Below are 15,338 nucleotides of genomic sequence, written 5' to 3'. Positions count from 1 at the left end.
TAATAAAACAGTTTCAACAGTGAAACGACTATTAATCATTCCACCCCTCGGATAAGGGTTAACCACCCTTACCGGGAGAAGATAGCCCTAGTAATCCTGGACTATTATATGGCGATCCAAGACCAGGGAAGAAAGACTGGAAAGACGTCACAGGACTGGTAAACGAGAAATGGAGAAAAACGTCAATGTTCTGGTGCCTCGACCACCCTAGAATACAGTGTGGTATGTAGAAAGGATGGAGACAGCAGGCCTGACATGGAGCTAAATGGACAATGGTATGGAGATGGAACATCGTGGGACAATGGACAATGCCAGGGAACGTGGATCGAGAACTTTTGGTGATACGAACACAAACGTTTAAAGTGGTGAGTCTATATTTTGTTCTTATGGTATTTCCACGATATTTCTTAACAAATGAATGATATAGCAGTAATGTAAGGTATATTTCTAGTATTTTTATCTATTTATTTTTAATTATCTTTATGGGTATTATTGGAATTTTTTTTAACACATATTAAAGTTATTCACATGGCATATTACCATTATTATTTGAGGTATATATTATTTATATTATTTATTACGAGGGTACATTTTTGCAATTTTTTTTATGATTTTAATATTTGCTATCGTAAATATACACTATCAATATAAATATACGATATAAATATATAACAAATATACGCTATATGCATAATACATTTACATTATTATTCTAACTACTTATTTACAAGGGTTAATATAACGTTATTTATTTTTGAACTATTATTTATTATTATTGCAATTTTTTTTTACATATTTTTACCATATATTGACGTATTATTTTATCTCGTTATTTTTTACTATATATCTATATACCACATATCTATATACACCGTAAGACTATCGAATTTATATTTTCGCTAAGAAGTGCAGGAACTGAGGATAGAAAATTATGTATAAATGAGTAGCAACAAAGTTACTTGGGAAGATTTTGTCAAAATAGTTGAGGAACTTGCACAAGAAGTAGGAAGACAGAGCAGAAGGGTCTTAAAGAAAAAAGTACCGAAATCTAAGGACATACAGGAAGAAGTAACGACACAGCTAATTAAATCCTATAACAAGTTCACGCACTTAACTAAGAAAAACTGGGAAGCACTTTCGGACAAACAGAGGGAAGCGTGCAACAAATATTTTGGAAAAATCAGAGACAAAGTTATACGCTCATTTCAAGCAGTAAATGTAAGAACAGTGGTTCCAAATTCAATACATCAACCAATCGACGAGGAAGTTGAAGAGGAACAAAGCGACGAGGAAGTAGAAGAAGGAAAAAGCGACGAGGAAGTAGAAGAAGAAATAATTAACGACGAAATAAAAGAGGAAAAAGGTGACATAAAACAAGATATAACAATATTAAACATGGCTCTGACAATCAATGAATTTTTGAATATCGCAAGCAAGATATTGCCCAACGAGTTCGATGGAAGCGCAGGGAAATTACAACCATTTTTGGACGCATTAGAACTACTTGGAAAATTGGCAGAAGGTCATGAAGACACAGCTGTAACGCTAATAAAAACACGACTTACCAATAAGGCTAGGAACTTAATAACCACGGAAGATACGATTCCACGGATAGCTGAAGCACTGAAGAAAGAACTAAGAGGTGATAATCCGAAGAATTTAATAGCCAAATTAGCCAAGAAAAGGCAAGGGCATAGAGATGCAGCAGTGTACGCATCTGAAGTGGAAGAGTTAGCAGAACAATTAAAAGTAGCATACATAGCGGAAGGAATGCCACTGGAGTTAGCGAAGAAATATACGACGGAAACAGTAGTAACAACAATGAAACGAAACGTTAATGCAGAGAAAGCTAAGCTAATACTGGAAGCAGGTAACTTTACATCACCGCAGGAAGTAGTATCTAAATTTTTATCGATCGATACGACTGAAGAAAATGCACAAGGAAGAGTCTTAAATTATAGGACAAACTACGAGAATAGGAGAGGACAGCAGCAATACAGAAGAGGATACCATAACAAATATGACAGAGGAAGAAGAAATAACTTCGGACAACGGAACTAAGGAGAAGCAACGGACAATCAACGAAATTATTCGAACAGAAGATACAGACAATTTAACAATCAAACATACAGAGGAAACCAGAGAGGAGGACGTAACAGGAACGTAAGGTTACTAGAGATAGAGGACAGTCAAGAAGAACAAGAAAACCAGCAGTTGGGGTTTTGAATGAACAAGAAGTTGGAAGCACACAGGCAGAAATAAAATATAACATTTACAACTTCGACCTGAACCTAACGAACTTTGTACGAATGAAAACAGGAATCCTTGAAAACACAAGCACCTTTATCATAGACACAGGAGCTGATATTTCAATACTAAAATGTTCACAAGATTTTATGAAGAAACAGGTGAAATCAAACACAAAGGCGAAAATAAAAGGAGTCACTAAAGGAGAGTTGCAAACAATGGGAGAAGTTGAGACAACACTAGAAGTAAAAGGAACTCGATTCGAACACATCTTTCAATTGGTAGAACCTAACTTTCCAATTCCAACAGACGGAATCGTTGGGAGAGACTTTATTTCTAACTTTCAATGTATACTGGACTACGCAAACCTTAAAATGCACATTAAAGAGGACAACGATTGTTAGATTAGTACGAAAATTCTGGATAATATAGATAATGACACCATAATAATACCACCCCGATGTGAAATTTACAGAATAGTCAAAATTTTTCAAACGCTAAGGAACGACAGGATAGTGGAGCAACAAGAAATACAACCAGGAATATTCATAGCAAGAGCAATTATTTCAAGTAATAATCCATACATCAAAATTTTGAACACAACATACGAAACAGTAAATGTAGAGGCAAGCACAATCAGGACGTTGGACATTAAACTATTCAATATATATAGACTAGTCAACGACAGCAAGGATAGGAAAAAAGAATTACGAGAATCACTGAAATTAGACATACCAGAATATATACGAGATAACTTAGTATCGTTATGCGAAGAATATGCAGACATATTCGCCCTAAGGCATGATATGTTAACCTGTAACAATTTCTACGAACAGAAACTAAGAGTTAAAGACCAAACTCCGGTATATATCAAGAATTATAGGACACCTCATGCGCAAACAGAGGAATTAAATCGACAAGTACAAAAACTAAGAGACCAAGGAATCATAGAACCATCTACATCCGAGTACAACAGCCCAGTAGTACTGGTACCGAAAAAAGCTATAGATGGAGGAAATGCATGGAGATTATGCATAGATTTTAGACAATTGAACAAGAAGATAGTTACAGACAAATTCCCATTGCCAAGAATAGATTCGATATTAGATCAACTAGGAAGAGCAAAATGGTTTTCAGTTATAGACTTAATGTCAGGTTTTCATCAAATACTATTAGAAAAGTCATCGAGAAAATACACATCGTTTAGCATGGAAAACGGAGCATTTCAATTTACCAGATTACCTTTTGGATTAAATGTAAGCCCGAATAGCTTTTCAAGAATGATGTCAATAGCATTTTCAGGATTAACACCAGACAAAGCATTTCTTTACATGGACGATATCGTAGTAATTGGAATATCCGAAAAACATCACCTAGACAACCTGAAAAAGACATTTGAGACATGTCGAAAATTCAATTTGAAACTTAACCCAGGAAAATGTCAATTTTTTAGAAGGGAAGTAACATATTTAGGACATGATCTTTCTCAAGAGGGAGTATCACCCGACAAAGCGAAGTATGCAGCAATTGAACAATACCCGACACCTAAGACAGCGGAAGAAACAAAGAGATTTGTAGCATTTTGCAACTATTATAGACGTTTTATTAAAAATTTTGCGGAAATATGCAGACCACTCAACAGATTATCGAGGAAAGGAGTAGAATTTTTTTGGTCTGAGGAGTGTGAAAAAGCATTCAAAAAGCTTAAAGCATCTCTGACGAAACCACCAATTTTAAAATATCCTGATTTCAACAAACAGTTTATCCTAACAACAGACGCATCCAATGAGAGTTGTTCAGCAATCCTAAGTCAAGATTACAACGGAATAGACCTACCTATAGCATATGCATCAAGAAGTTTTAGTAAAGGAGAATGTAATAAACCTATAATCGTTAAGGAATTACTAGCGATTCATTGGGGAATTAATTATTTTAAATGGAGCACCAACATTCAAAGTAAAAACAGACCATAAACCTTTGACACACCTATTTGCAATGAAAGAACCAACCTCAAAACTCACGAGGATCAGATTAGACCTAGAAGAATATGACTTCGAAATAGAGTATATAACAGGGAAAAGTAACTACGCAGACAGCCTTTCAAGAATAACATTGCATCAACTAAAGAACCTATACATAGACAACACCCATATACTAGCTATAACAAGAGCTCAAGCAAGAGAAAAGGAGAAGGAAGCAAGACAAACAAAGGCTGAAAGTGAACTCGCACTACAGCCAGAAGCCACCAAACAGACAGTAAGGAAGGTACTAAATAATTTAGAGGCGCATAGACTACCAATTTTGTCCTTTGGAGCAGAACTAATCTCACCAAGACTGAGCATTAGGGCCAAAAACAAAATAAAATGCAGCAAAAGCATAGCCACAGGATTGGATCATTTCGATTTAAACCAAGCGTTGGCACAGCTTGATAAGCTGGCGGTAGAGAATGCAGTACGTAAAGTAAAGATATACGTAAATGATATTATTTTTAAATTGTGCACAATTGATGAATTTATTAAAGAAGGAAATAAAAAATTGAAGAATATAGAAATATACATATGTGAAGTACCAGAAACAATAAAAGATGACAAAGAAAAACACAGATTAATAGAAGAATACCATAATCACCCGATGTTCGGAGGACACGTAGGGAATAATAGACTAATAAAGAAGCTAAAGGCAAGATTCCGATGGAAAAATTTGGAAAAAGACGTAAGAAAATACGTTAAACAATGCCACAAATGTCAAATTAACAAACCGAAAAGAACACATGTCGAAGAGTTCGTGATATCGGACACATCTTCCAAACCATGGGACATAGTATACATAGATACAATAGGTCCATTCACTAGAAGTAATGAAGGTAATAGATACTGTATCACAATGTTGTGTGAACTGACAAAATACGCGGTCAGCATACCAGTGTGCAATAAAGAAGCAGAGACAATAGCAAGAGGAATCTTTGATCATTTCATACCAACATACGGACTCATGAAGCAAATAAGAACAGACCAAGGCACAGAGTATAAGAACGAAGTAATGAAGGAATTAACAAAGCTATTAAAAATAGAGCACAACTTTTCAAGGGCATACCACCCACAGTCCATTGGAAGTTGCGAAAAACTACACAGAACGTTGAACGAGTATGTAAGAGCATTCATAGACGAAGACAGAGAAAATTGGGATGTGTGTTGCAGAATGTTCACATACTGCTACAATACAACCCCTAACGCGTATCATGGATACACACCGTTCGAACTGTTATATGGCAGGAAGGTTAACCTACCGGAAGACCTTACACAGGAGATTCAACCATGTTACAATATAGATGCCTACTACAATGAGTTACGATACAAACTACAAAGCGCACACGAGAGAGCCAGAACCTTCTTATTAAAACACAAAAAAGAGCGGCAAGAAAAGAATAAGCTCAAAGCAACACCTCAAAACTTTAAAATAGGAGACCTAGTCCTGGTAAAAAGGGAAGAGAATGGTAAATTTGATAGTCTTTATGTAGGTCCTTTCGCAATAACAGAAGTAAATAACGTTAATTGTAAAATCAGAATAGAAAACAATAAAATCAAGGAAATACATGAGAATAGATTATATGCTTACAATCCGAAAACACAGTGAGTGACAAGTGTGATGAAACAATGTTGTTAAACGAACATTTTTATTTTTATTTATGTATTTACGTAGTTTTAGGAAGTTTGTATATAAAATAAATTTTTTGTATTGATTACAACACAGTATGGGTTGGTAGCACTACTTGCAAAATTTTCTGCCCGTAGTCAGAAAATTCTTAGGAGGGAAAGGTGTACAAGAATTCATCTGTACTCATTAGATATCTTTTAAAAACACCCTTTAATTATCTACGCTAATTTCTTTCGGTTATTTAAATGTCATCATAAACAATTCCAACCTTCTTTCGTTACATAAACATTGTTGACCTAGATCGTGAGGTGTAATTATACATACAGCCACTATAAACACTTTTCAGGGTCGACGCTGACTTTGCACTTTTAAATATATTTATACAACCAAAACGTAATAAGGGAATCCTCATTACACATTCCACATTCGTCATTCTATTTTATTAGATGTAAGATTATTCACATTAAAAGATAGTGTCATCTACACTCCGCGAGACGACGTTACGTAGGTTGCTACCAGCTTGTACTCATGCGAGTATAATAAAACAACTTCAACAGTGAAACGACTATTAATCATTCCACCCCTCGGATAAGGGTTAACCACCCTTACCGGGAGAAGATAGCCCTAGTAATCCTGGACTATTATAATTTCGTTCGTTGCAATCTGAGACTGCACGCGTCGGAGTATCCCGATTCAGTCAGAGAGAAGAGCATATGTGTCTACTGACGAGGGTCAAAAAAGTCCCGAAATCGGTATAGACGCTTGCTGCACTCTCTGATTAAACTAGAATATAATGCTCCTACGTTTTCGAGTTGCAACGAACTTGAAAATAATGTTTATATATTTTTAATGATTCCTTTTTATTTACAGATGCTTCTCCAACTTATCCTACATTAAGAAAAACCTCATTAGCTGATGGTACGAAGCATCCTCTGTACCGCGGCACCGAGATTTCAGATTACTCTGAACCAGATTTCAACATTTCTAGAATTATAAATGTGAAAGGTTTAGAAGACGACGATTTGGCAGGGAAATTAGTAGCCACTGTCTGGTGGTTCGCATTTTTGTTAGCTCGCATATTAACTATAACAGTTTTTGCTTATTTTTATTTAAAGGAAACCATATATATCCTTACCATCCATGTTATTTTGATTATCACGATTCTGGTGTATGACGTAAAGTCAGACGACGTTAAAAGAGCTAAAGCAGTTTTCTTCCTTTTTATAGGACTTATATTTATTTTCTGCATTATAGAATTCAAAATTAAGTTTAAAAAAGCCACAAAAATCTTTTACGGATTTTTCGCGTTGATTTTCTTTGAGAATATGGGCATGTGTTTGGCGTGGTATGTGGGACAGGTCGAGTCTTTGGAAAATGATTTTTGGTTTAGATATGTATTTTACATTATTATTGCTTGCTCGGTTTTAAGTTTTTCTACAATGGTTTTCTATTTTGCTCTCAACAAACCTCCGAGTGTGGTAGTGGCTACAACAATGAAACCATAGCAATTTTTGTTAAATCTGACCTTCCGTTGAGTGACATCATCATCATTAATAGCGTTACAACTCTTCGTGAGTCTTTGCCGCGTTTACTATTGCCTTCCATGTTTGTCGGTTATGTGCCACTAGTTCCCATTGTCGCACTCTCATTTTCTCCATATCTTCTTTGACTGCATCTTTCCACCTTTTTCTAGTCCGTCCTACAGACCTTGTTCCATCTGGCCTTTCCCAGAACACATTATTTATAAGGTTACGATTGTCGTTACTGCGTATCACATGCCCTGCCCATCCGAGTCCATTGGCCTTTATATATCAGACTAGATTTTCCTTTCCGAATAGAGACTATAACTCGTTGTCTACCTATTGTATCTGCGCCTCCATTCGTTTTTCACGCTCGCGCTGTCTCTGCAAGGGCCATATATCATTCGAAGAATTTTAGGTTCCCACACTAGCAATTTATTTACTTCTCTTTTTGTTAGCATCCATGTTTCGCTTCCATACGCGACTGCTGGTCGTATTATAGTCTTATCCCTAATAGCACACGACGTCCTCTGGACGTCCAAAATAGGTCCATTTTTGGTCCTAACGTCCATGGACTAAAAACGGACGTCCGACGTTGGACGTCCTTCGGTGGACTAAATATGTACGTTCTTCGGACGTCCGTTGTTGGACGTCCTTCGGGTGGAATAAATATGAACGTCCTTTGGACGAAATATGGACGTTTTCTGATCGTCCATATTGGACATATATGAATTACGGGATCAAATAGCAAAATAATTTAATAAAATATTAACTTAATTATGTTAATAAAATGGTTTAAATCGAAAAGATAATCATATTTAATTCAAAATTGTACAGTTTAATATCCAAAACATGTTTTTGTTTTTTTGTAAAGTGTGAAAATCTTATTTGTAAATTATTTGTTACAATGTTTCATTATTCTAGTTACCAAGATAACATAAGTTTGCTAATTATGTAATTCTAATAAGCAAAAATATAATTTTTATCAATGTATCCGTACTACAGATGAATCTTGAGAGCATCTTTTTGAAGTTGAAGATACGTGCCCAAAATAGGTCCAGTTTTAGTCCTAATGTCTATGGACTATAAATGGATGTCCTTCGGTGGACTAAATATGTACGTCCTTCGGGTGGAATAAATATGAACGTCCTTTGGACGTCCGTACTGGAAGAAATATGGACGTTTTCTGGACGTCTGAAAATCGCCCCCACTACCTGGTTTCTTTGTTCAAAAAACTAAAACGATAGGCGATAGATTTTCGATTCACCGATATCAGTTCGAAGTTCGAGAGCTGATCTCTCAGTCGTTGTCGTCGTTAGGGCTCCCGCCTAGTGTTTTCTTCATCAACCACTTATTTTCATAATTTAAGAAATTATATTATATTTATACGAATTGTATAATATTATAAATATACTACATATTATTATGTAAAGAAATGAAGACGCTGTTTCACAGCATAACACAGCGTCCGGTCGCCTCATCGGGCCATTTAGAGCATCAATGCATAGGTCCATCCAATGGATTATAATGTGCCCCTATGACATAGGCGCATAACATTTTAATCAACTACGCTGAGGATTCCTATTCCTGGAGTTTTTCTGAAGTGCCGAAGCAGTCCATGTTCCTGATTCCTCGACCGGATGAGGAGTTTTGGAAGTAATCAACCCCATACAGCTCATGGAGTTTTCCGGGGTAGCCAGTCACTTTCTGGTAACTGAACGCCGAAGCAGAAGCATTCAGCTACCACCGTCTGGACATAGCCTATGGTAAACATTTTAAACAGTAAGATTTTTAATTTTTGTGTTGTGTTGTCGAAACCTTATTTCAATAAACAAAAAATTTCTTTACAATTTTATCATATAGGTATATATTTGCATTTTAGCACATTTTTTGATTATTGGATACTTTTTTATACCTCATGTATATTTTCTATCCAATTTTATATATATTTTTTTGATAATTTACGATCTACGCAGTTTCGTTGAATTTTTAATTTAGTTCGATATTATTATACATCTCACAATATGTTTTTCCTGTTTTCTGTATACAATACCCATCGGTATTAACTGTTATTTATGTAGGTATAGAAATTTGCGAGAGGGTCGTCTTATTTCTGTACTTAACTCGGAGGTATAGTAAATTAGGTACCATTGTTTAAACAATACTATTTTAAACAATGTAAGTACATTATGTCGACAGTGTTGTTTTGAATACGTTTTAATCCAATTATTTTCTTAGTTGGATTATTCAAATTTTTTATATATTTATTATCATTTAAATAAGGACACATTGTCTTTCAAACAATAATTGAAATATGTCAGATTTTTATAGCATTCAAACTACCTACTCTATTGCACAGTTACTCGAAATATTCGAATTTTTACATAGTTTTCAGTAAATCACTGTTCATTTGGTCATTAGATATAAATACAGGGCGGTTACTTCAGATGATTTGTTACAGTAGCAATATCAATAGCTTTAGGTACTATTTGAAGCATTAAATGCAAAACGTTACATTGTTTAAACAAATGTGTACTTTATTGTATTAATTTATTATTTTATTTTTATTTATAATTTTATATAGATAGTAATAGGTAATAATAATTGTATATTATGTAGGTATTTCTTTAATGCTGCATTCATGTATAATTTTGAAAGTTTGTTTGTCCCGTTTGTTATTAATAAATAAATATCAATAAATTAATATATTATAATGTAATTTAATGTAATTTGTAATAAAAGTTCCTTTAACATTTTTTTTTATTTCCCAAAATTAAAAATACATTCTTTATTGAAGTCCACCGAAGGTATTTTTTGGACGTCCGATGAACGTCCAAATAACGTCCTCTCAGGACGTTAGATGGACGTTCGGCAGCACGACATTGGACCAAACTGGGACGTCCTATGAAGGTACACCTATGAAGGGACACCGAACGTCCGAGGGGACGTTCGGTGGACGTCCATTGGACGTTTGGCAACGTGGCATTTGGACTAAACTAGGACGTCCGATTAAGGTCCAATTTACGTCCGATTAAGGTCCAATTTACGTCCCCTCGGACCTTAGATGGACGTCCAACGGACGTTCGGTAGCGCGACATTTGGACCAAAATAGGACGTATAAAGGATGTTCCTCGGACGAAAACGGACGTCCTTAAAGTCCGTGAAGGACGTCCATTGGATGTCCATGTGCTATTAGGGATATATCTGAATTTTTGCACCTCGTGAAAGAAGTTTTGACTTCGTTAGATGTTGTATTGTAAAGATGGATCTATTTCCTGCCATTATTTGCGTTTCAACTTCCCGCTCTATTTTGTTGTCATTTGTGATTGTTGCTCCTAAATACACTCCGGTGAGTGAATGTCCAAGCAGTTTCCAAACTGTTAATCTAAAAATATTTACCAAATGTCCATCTAAAGATTCATTTAAACATAAAAAATCCACGAGGAAAAATGTTTTTAATCCTGTGGTTGGCTGTATACCACATATTACAAAAAAAAACAAGTAAAATCCTTTATAAAAGGTATATTTGTTAAAATTTACTAAAAAGGGTTACATCACAATTTGTTTGTAATGTAACTGTGGTGTTAAATATCACAGTTTGTGATGTAGCCCTTTTTAGGGAATTTTAACAAATAAGTATACCTTTTATAAAGGATTTTACTTGTTTTTTTTTTAATTAAAAACATTTTTACTTTTGCCCCAAAATTCTAAAAACATAAAGATAAAACATAACATGTACAATTTTTATTACTTTTAATATTGTTTTAATAAATAACTTTTACTGTTAAATATGTAGTTTTATTAAAAAAGTAGGTTAACTAATAATAATAATACACTATTAATAATAGTGTTAATGTGGTGGCGAAGCTTAATCATCTTTTGTACATGGATGATTTGAAATTAATGGCTTCCACTCGAAACCAACTAGATCAGATGCTAAAAACTGTAGAATCATTTTCTAATGATATTAGTATGCACTTTGGACTAGACAAGTGCCGTATTTTAAATATAGTTAGAGGACAGGGTGCAGCCCGGAGGATTCGATATGCAAAATGGCCAGAACATCGAGGCCATGGGTGAACACGACATGTACCTACCTATAAATATCTCGGAGTAAAGCAAGCGCGGAAAATTGACCATAAGCAAATGAAAACTGATATAATTACTGAGTTAATACGAAGGGTAAAACAGCTGCTTCGTTCACACCTTAACAGTAAAAATTTGTTTAAGGTAATAAACACTTACGCATGTTCCGCGCTTAGCTATTCATTTGGCATTATTAAGTGGACAAAAGCAGACATAGAGAATCTTCAGCGAAAAGTAAGAACCCACCTCAAAGGCACAAAAACACCATCCTCGAAGTGCAGTAGAAAGAACGACATTACCACGGAATTTAGGAGGAAGTGATGGATATAGGTGAGCAATTAGATAAACAAGTTGCTAATTTAAGAACTTATTTTCAGATGCAGGCGAAACCTGGATTGGTAAACCTCTGCACGGGAGACACCCCAATGAGGTCAGCCAAGACTATGTCGACAATACAACGTCGAACTATTGATTGTCAACGGGGAAGATGTTCCCTGAAACAGAAGGTTCATTACTGGCCATTCAGGATCAGGTTATACCAACCAAATATTACCTGAACTATAGGTATCGTCAAAGATCCTCAGGTCCAAAACGGCAAATGCCGATATGGATGTCTTGCCCAAGAAACCATTTAACATCTTACAGGGGATACATTTGCTGCAACTGAATACAAGGAACGACATGACTCAGCAGGAAAGATCCTTCATCAAGAGATAGCTATCAAACTGGGACTTCTCGAAACGAACCATCTCCCATATTATCAATACGTTCCTCGCTTGAGAATGACAACTACAAACTATACTGGGACCACACTGTGCTCACAGACCAAACAGAGGCGCAAAATAGACCAATCTCGTATTAGTTAATAAATTAAGAGGCCACATCAGCACGTCATCAATATTAATTCAGGGGATAGTATTACACCCTTTTTCCAAAGTTCTGCGAAACTTTGTCAAGAGTGTGTCGGCAGTATTTGACACTATCTAAGATGAAGGCTCAATATTGAGACAATATACTTGTTCCGTTGGTGGTTTACGGACACAAATTAAATGAAATTAAAATAAGTGTAAAACAACGAACAATAATATATTTATTGATTTTTGGTAAAAAAGGCGTGCTTATATCTCGTAAGAGGCGGGTTTGTTATTCTTTGCGGGACGAGGGTTTGTGTCAGACTGCCTGTGGATGAACTAAAACCATTAGTTTTACATTTCTGTGGTTTTTAAAGAAGTTGATTTATTGACATAAAGAGGCTGGCCCTTTATCGCCCCGTAATCTATTATGGAATTTGCGTTTCCCATACATAAACTGAACAGGCCATCAACATCTAGTGCTTTAAAAGCTGAGAAGGCATTTTATCTGAATACCGATATATTTCGTTTCTTAAAATTTAACAGGCCCTTTATGCATATGGTTTGTGAATTTTAAATGGGACGTATTATTTCATTTTGAAAAAGTTATTAAAATTAGCAAAATAGTAATTGAAACTTGTCGCAAAAATTTCAATATACAGGGAGTTGTTTCAAGTTCACAATTACTTAATATTTTTTTGTTAATCCAGACCTGGATTTTTCTTGTCATTAGTAATTGGGTCGGTCCAATGTGGTAAATAAGTATTGATTATTTTTAAAATGAGTATTTATTCATTAACTTTAATAATTTATAACTAAAAGTTAATAATATCTGCTTTTTTAATGTCAGAGTTCTTAAAAAATTAAATATAATTTCAAAATGAAAGTTATAAAATTGTCTGGCTGAAAAATAGAAGCAAACCATTAAACTTACTTTTTTGTGCTCTTTTCAAATATGCAAACAGATTTTCAAAATTTGAATATACAGGGGGTTGTTTTAAGGTCACAATTACTTTATAATTTTTTGTTAATCCGGACCTGGATTTTTCTTATGGTTAGTATGTCAGTCGTTTGGGTTTTGAATGAGACATATGTGTACCAAATATCAAAAAAATATACAGGGTGATTCTAAAGTTATGGCTTAGGAAAGAAATGGGTAAAATCGATAAAACACGTTGTAACTCGGTTATAAAAGTCGGTATCGCAAAAAATGTAGTATATCTAGAACCGGCTCGGTGACCTCTGTTCGCTATTAAAGTATTTCCGTTTCCCAATGAAACACCCTGTATACTCGCATTAGAATTCGAAATATGTTTACGTAAAATATACTTACCTATAAAACTCACAATTAATATTAATCTATTTTTCAAATTATACTTCACTAATTTCACTTAGTTCAATTGCACAAAAATATAAAATTAATTATAAACAAGCACTACTTTCCTATGGACCAACACTAAGGAATTCCAATATCTTAGAAAATAATACACTACTGCACTGAACAGATATCGATACAACTGTGGGAGCACGCCAAATAGAATTATATTTTAGTGACGTCACGTTAACAAGCAACCGTCGATTCTCCCATTGTGAAATTCTATTTTGTGACGTCAGCAAAATAGAATTCTAACATGAAGTAAAAACCACTTCTATGTAATTGGTATATTTATTAAAATTTAAAAATCCCAATGGATTGAATAAAATGTGTCCAATTCAGAACGTTTTCAGACCTATCGGTCCATCATCAGTGAGTTTGAATACTTGCTAAATAGCCCCAGAACCAAACAATGGTTGAATTTATAATTCGATTTACATTATTTCAAAGTAATATTGAACAGGCTAAACGCCGATGTTACAAGTTATAACCTCCGGGAACATAGGAACTTCCCTTTTAGTTCAAAATAGAATTCTATTTTAGTGACGTAACGTTGCCTAGCAACCGTCGATTCTCCCATTATGAAATTCGATTTTGTGACGTCAGCAAAATAGAATTCTATTTGACGTGCTCTTGGCCCTGGGCCCAGATAAAGGAACAGATAAGAAAATCGTGCTATTACACTTAGAAAACCGACGGAGGTTTGTCAAAATGACAGTAACTATTTCTCTATGTTGCCTAATCAATTATTAGTTATAATAAGTTCGATTTCTTGTTATAATCAATTTTAGTAGTTCCAATGTGACACAAACTCTAAGCAAGGGAAAAAAAGTTTATTTGAAAAAAGCGTATTTTTTTGTTCTTCTTAGTGGCGGTACAGGCTCGTTTTTGTAATATTTTATTTAATTATAGAGTGATTTCCACGTACTAACATATTTCTCAAATTGGTCTCTGTACCGCCATTCTTTACTACCTATATTGAGAATATGTGTGCCAAATATCTCGACAAAATATTCAAAATTAAAGCTGCAATCTTAGAACGCGTTTTTCGTTTTGATGACGCGCTGATGTAGCCTCTTAACGAGACAAACAACACTCATTGATGTGGCGATACCTAATAACAATAATCTACGTATTAAATTTACTGAAAAGATCGCCAACTACTGAGATCCAGAGATTCAAATACGAAGACAACGAAGTGTGACACTGTGACCAGATAAAACATGCACAAAAAAGTACGTAATAATAATAATATCGTATGGCATTTTTGCCGGGAAGATCCTTTCGGACAGGTTCCGGCGCCACTATATCTTTAAACCTGTTTAAAGTAGCTAGTGTCAATGCACACTGGTCCAGGGGGACCGGCTGCTCAACGTACCCTCCAAAGCACGGTGAACGGCTCATATAATTTTTAGAAATGAAAATGTTGATAGTGCCGACATTCGAACTCGTGCGCTCTGGCTTATGAAGCCATATCTTGCCGCTGAGTTACGGCCGTTCTCAGAGCTCAAAAAGAAAGCGATGTACCCCTTTAAAAATGATAACACTAGCACTATGCTGATATGGGTACAAATGATTAAACACTAACAGTTACAAAAATACACA

At 35.0% G+C, this 15,338-nt stretch overlaps 1 protein-coding gene across 1 annotated transcript in view; it reads left to right on the top strand.

Moving 5' to 3' along the window:
• Positions 1-11,210, top strand: part of LOC126890633 (uncharacterized) — a 72,697-nt gene extending 61,487 nt beyond the window's left edge. The window contains exon 5 of the mRNA XM_050659719.1: positions 6,772-11,210. Within this exon, the coding sequence (XP_050515676.1) occupies positions 6,772-7,406 (635 nt within the window). The 3' untranslated portion in view covers positions 7,407-11,210. The remainder of the gene's footprint in view (positions 1-6,771) is intronic.
• Positions 11,211-15,338: the final 4,128 nt, after the last annotated feature.

Source organism: Diabrotica virgifera, chromosome 8, assembly GCF_917563875.1.
Source record: "Diabrotica virgifera virgifera chromosome 8, PGI_DIABVI_V3a".
NCBI classification, from domain to species: domain Eukaryota; kingdom Metazoa; phylum Arthropoda; class Insecta; order Coleoptera; family Chrysomelidae; genus Diabrotica; species Diabrotica virgifera.
The sequence above is the reverse complement of the archived record's forward strand: the minus strand, read 5'-3'. Positions and strand labels throughout refer to the sequence as shown.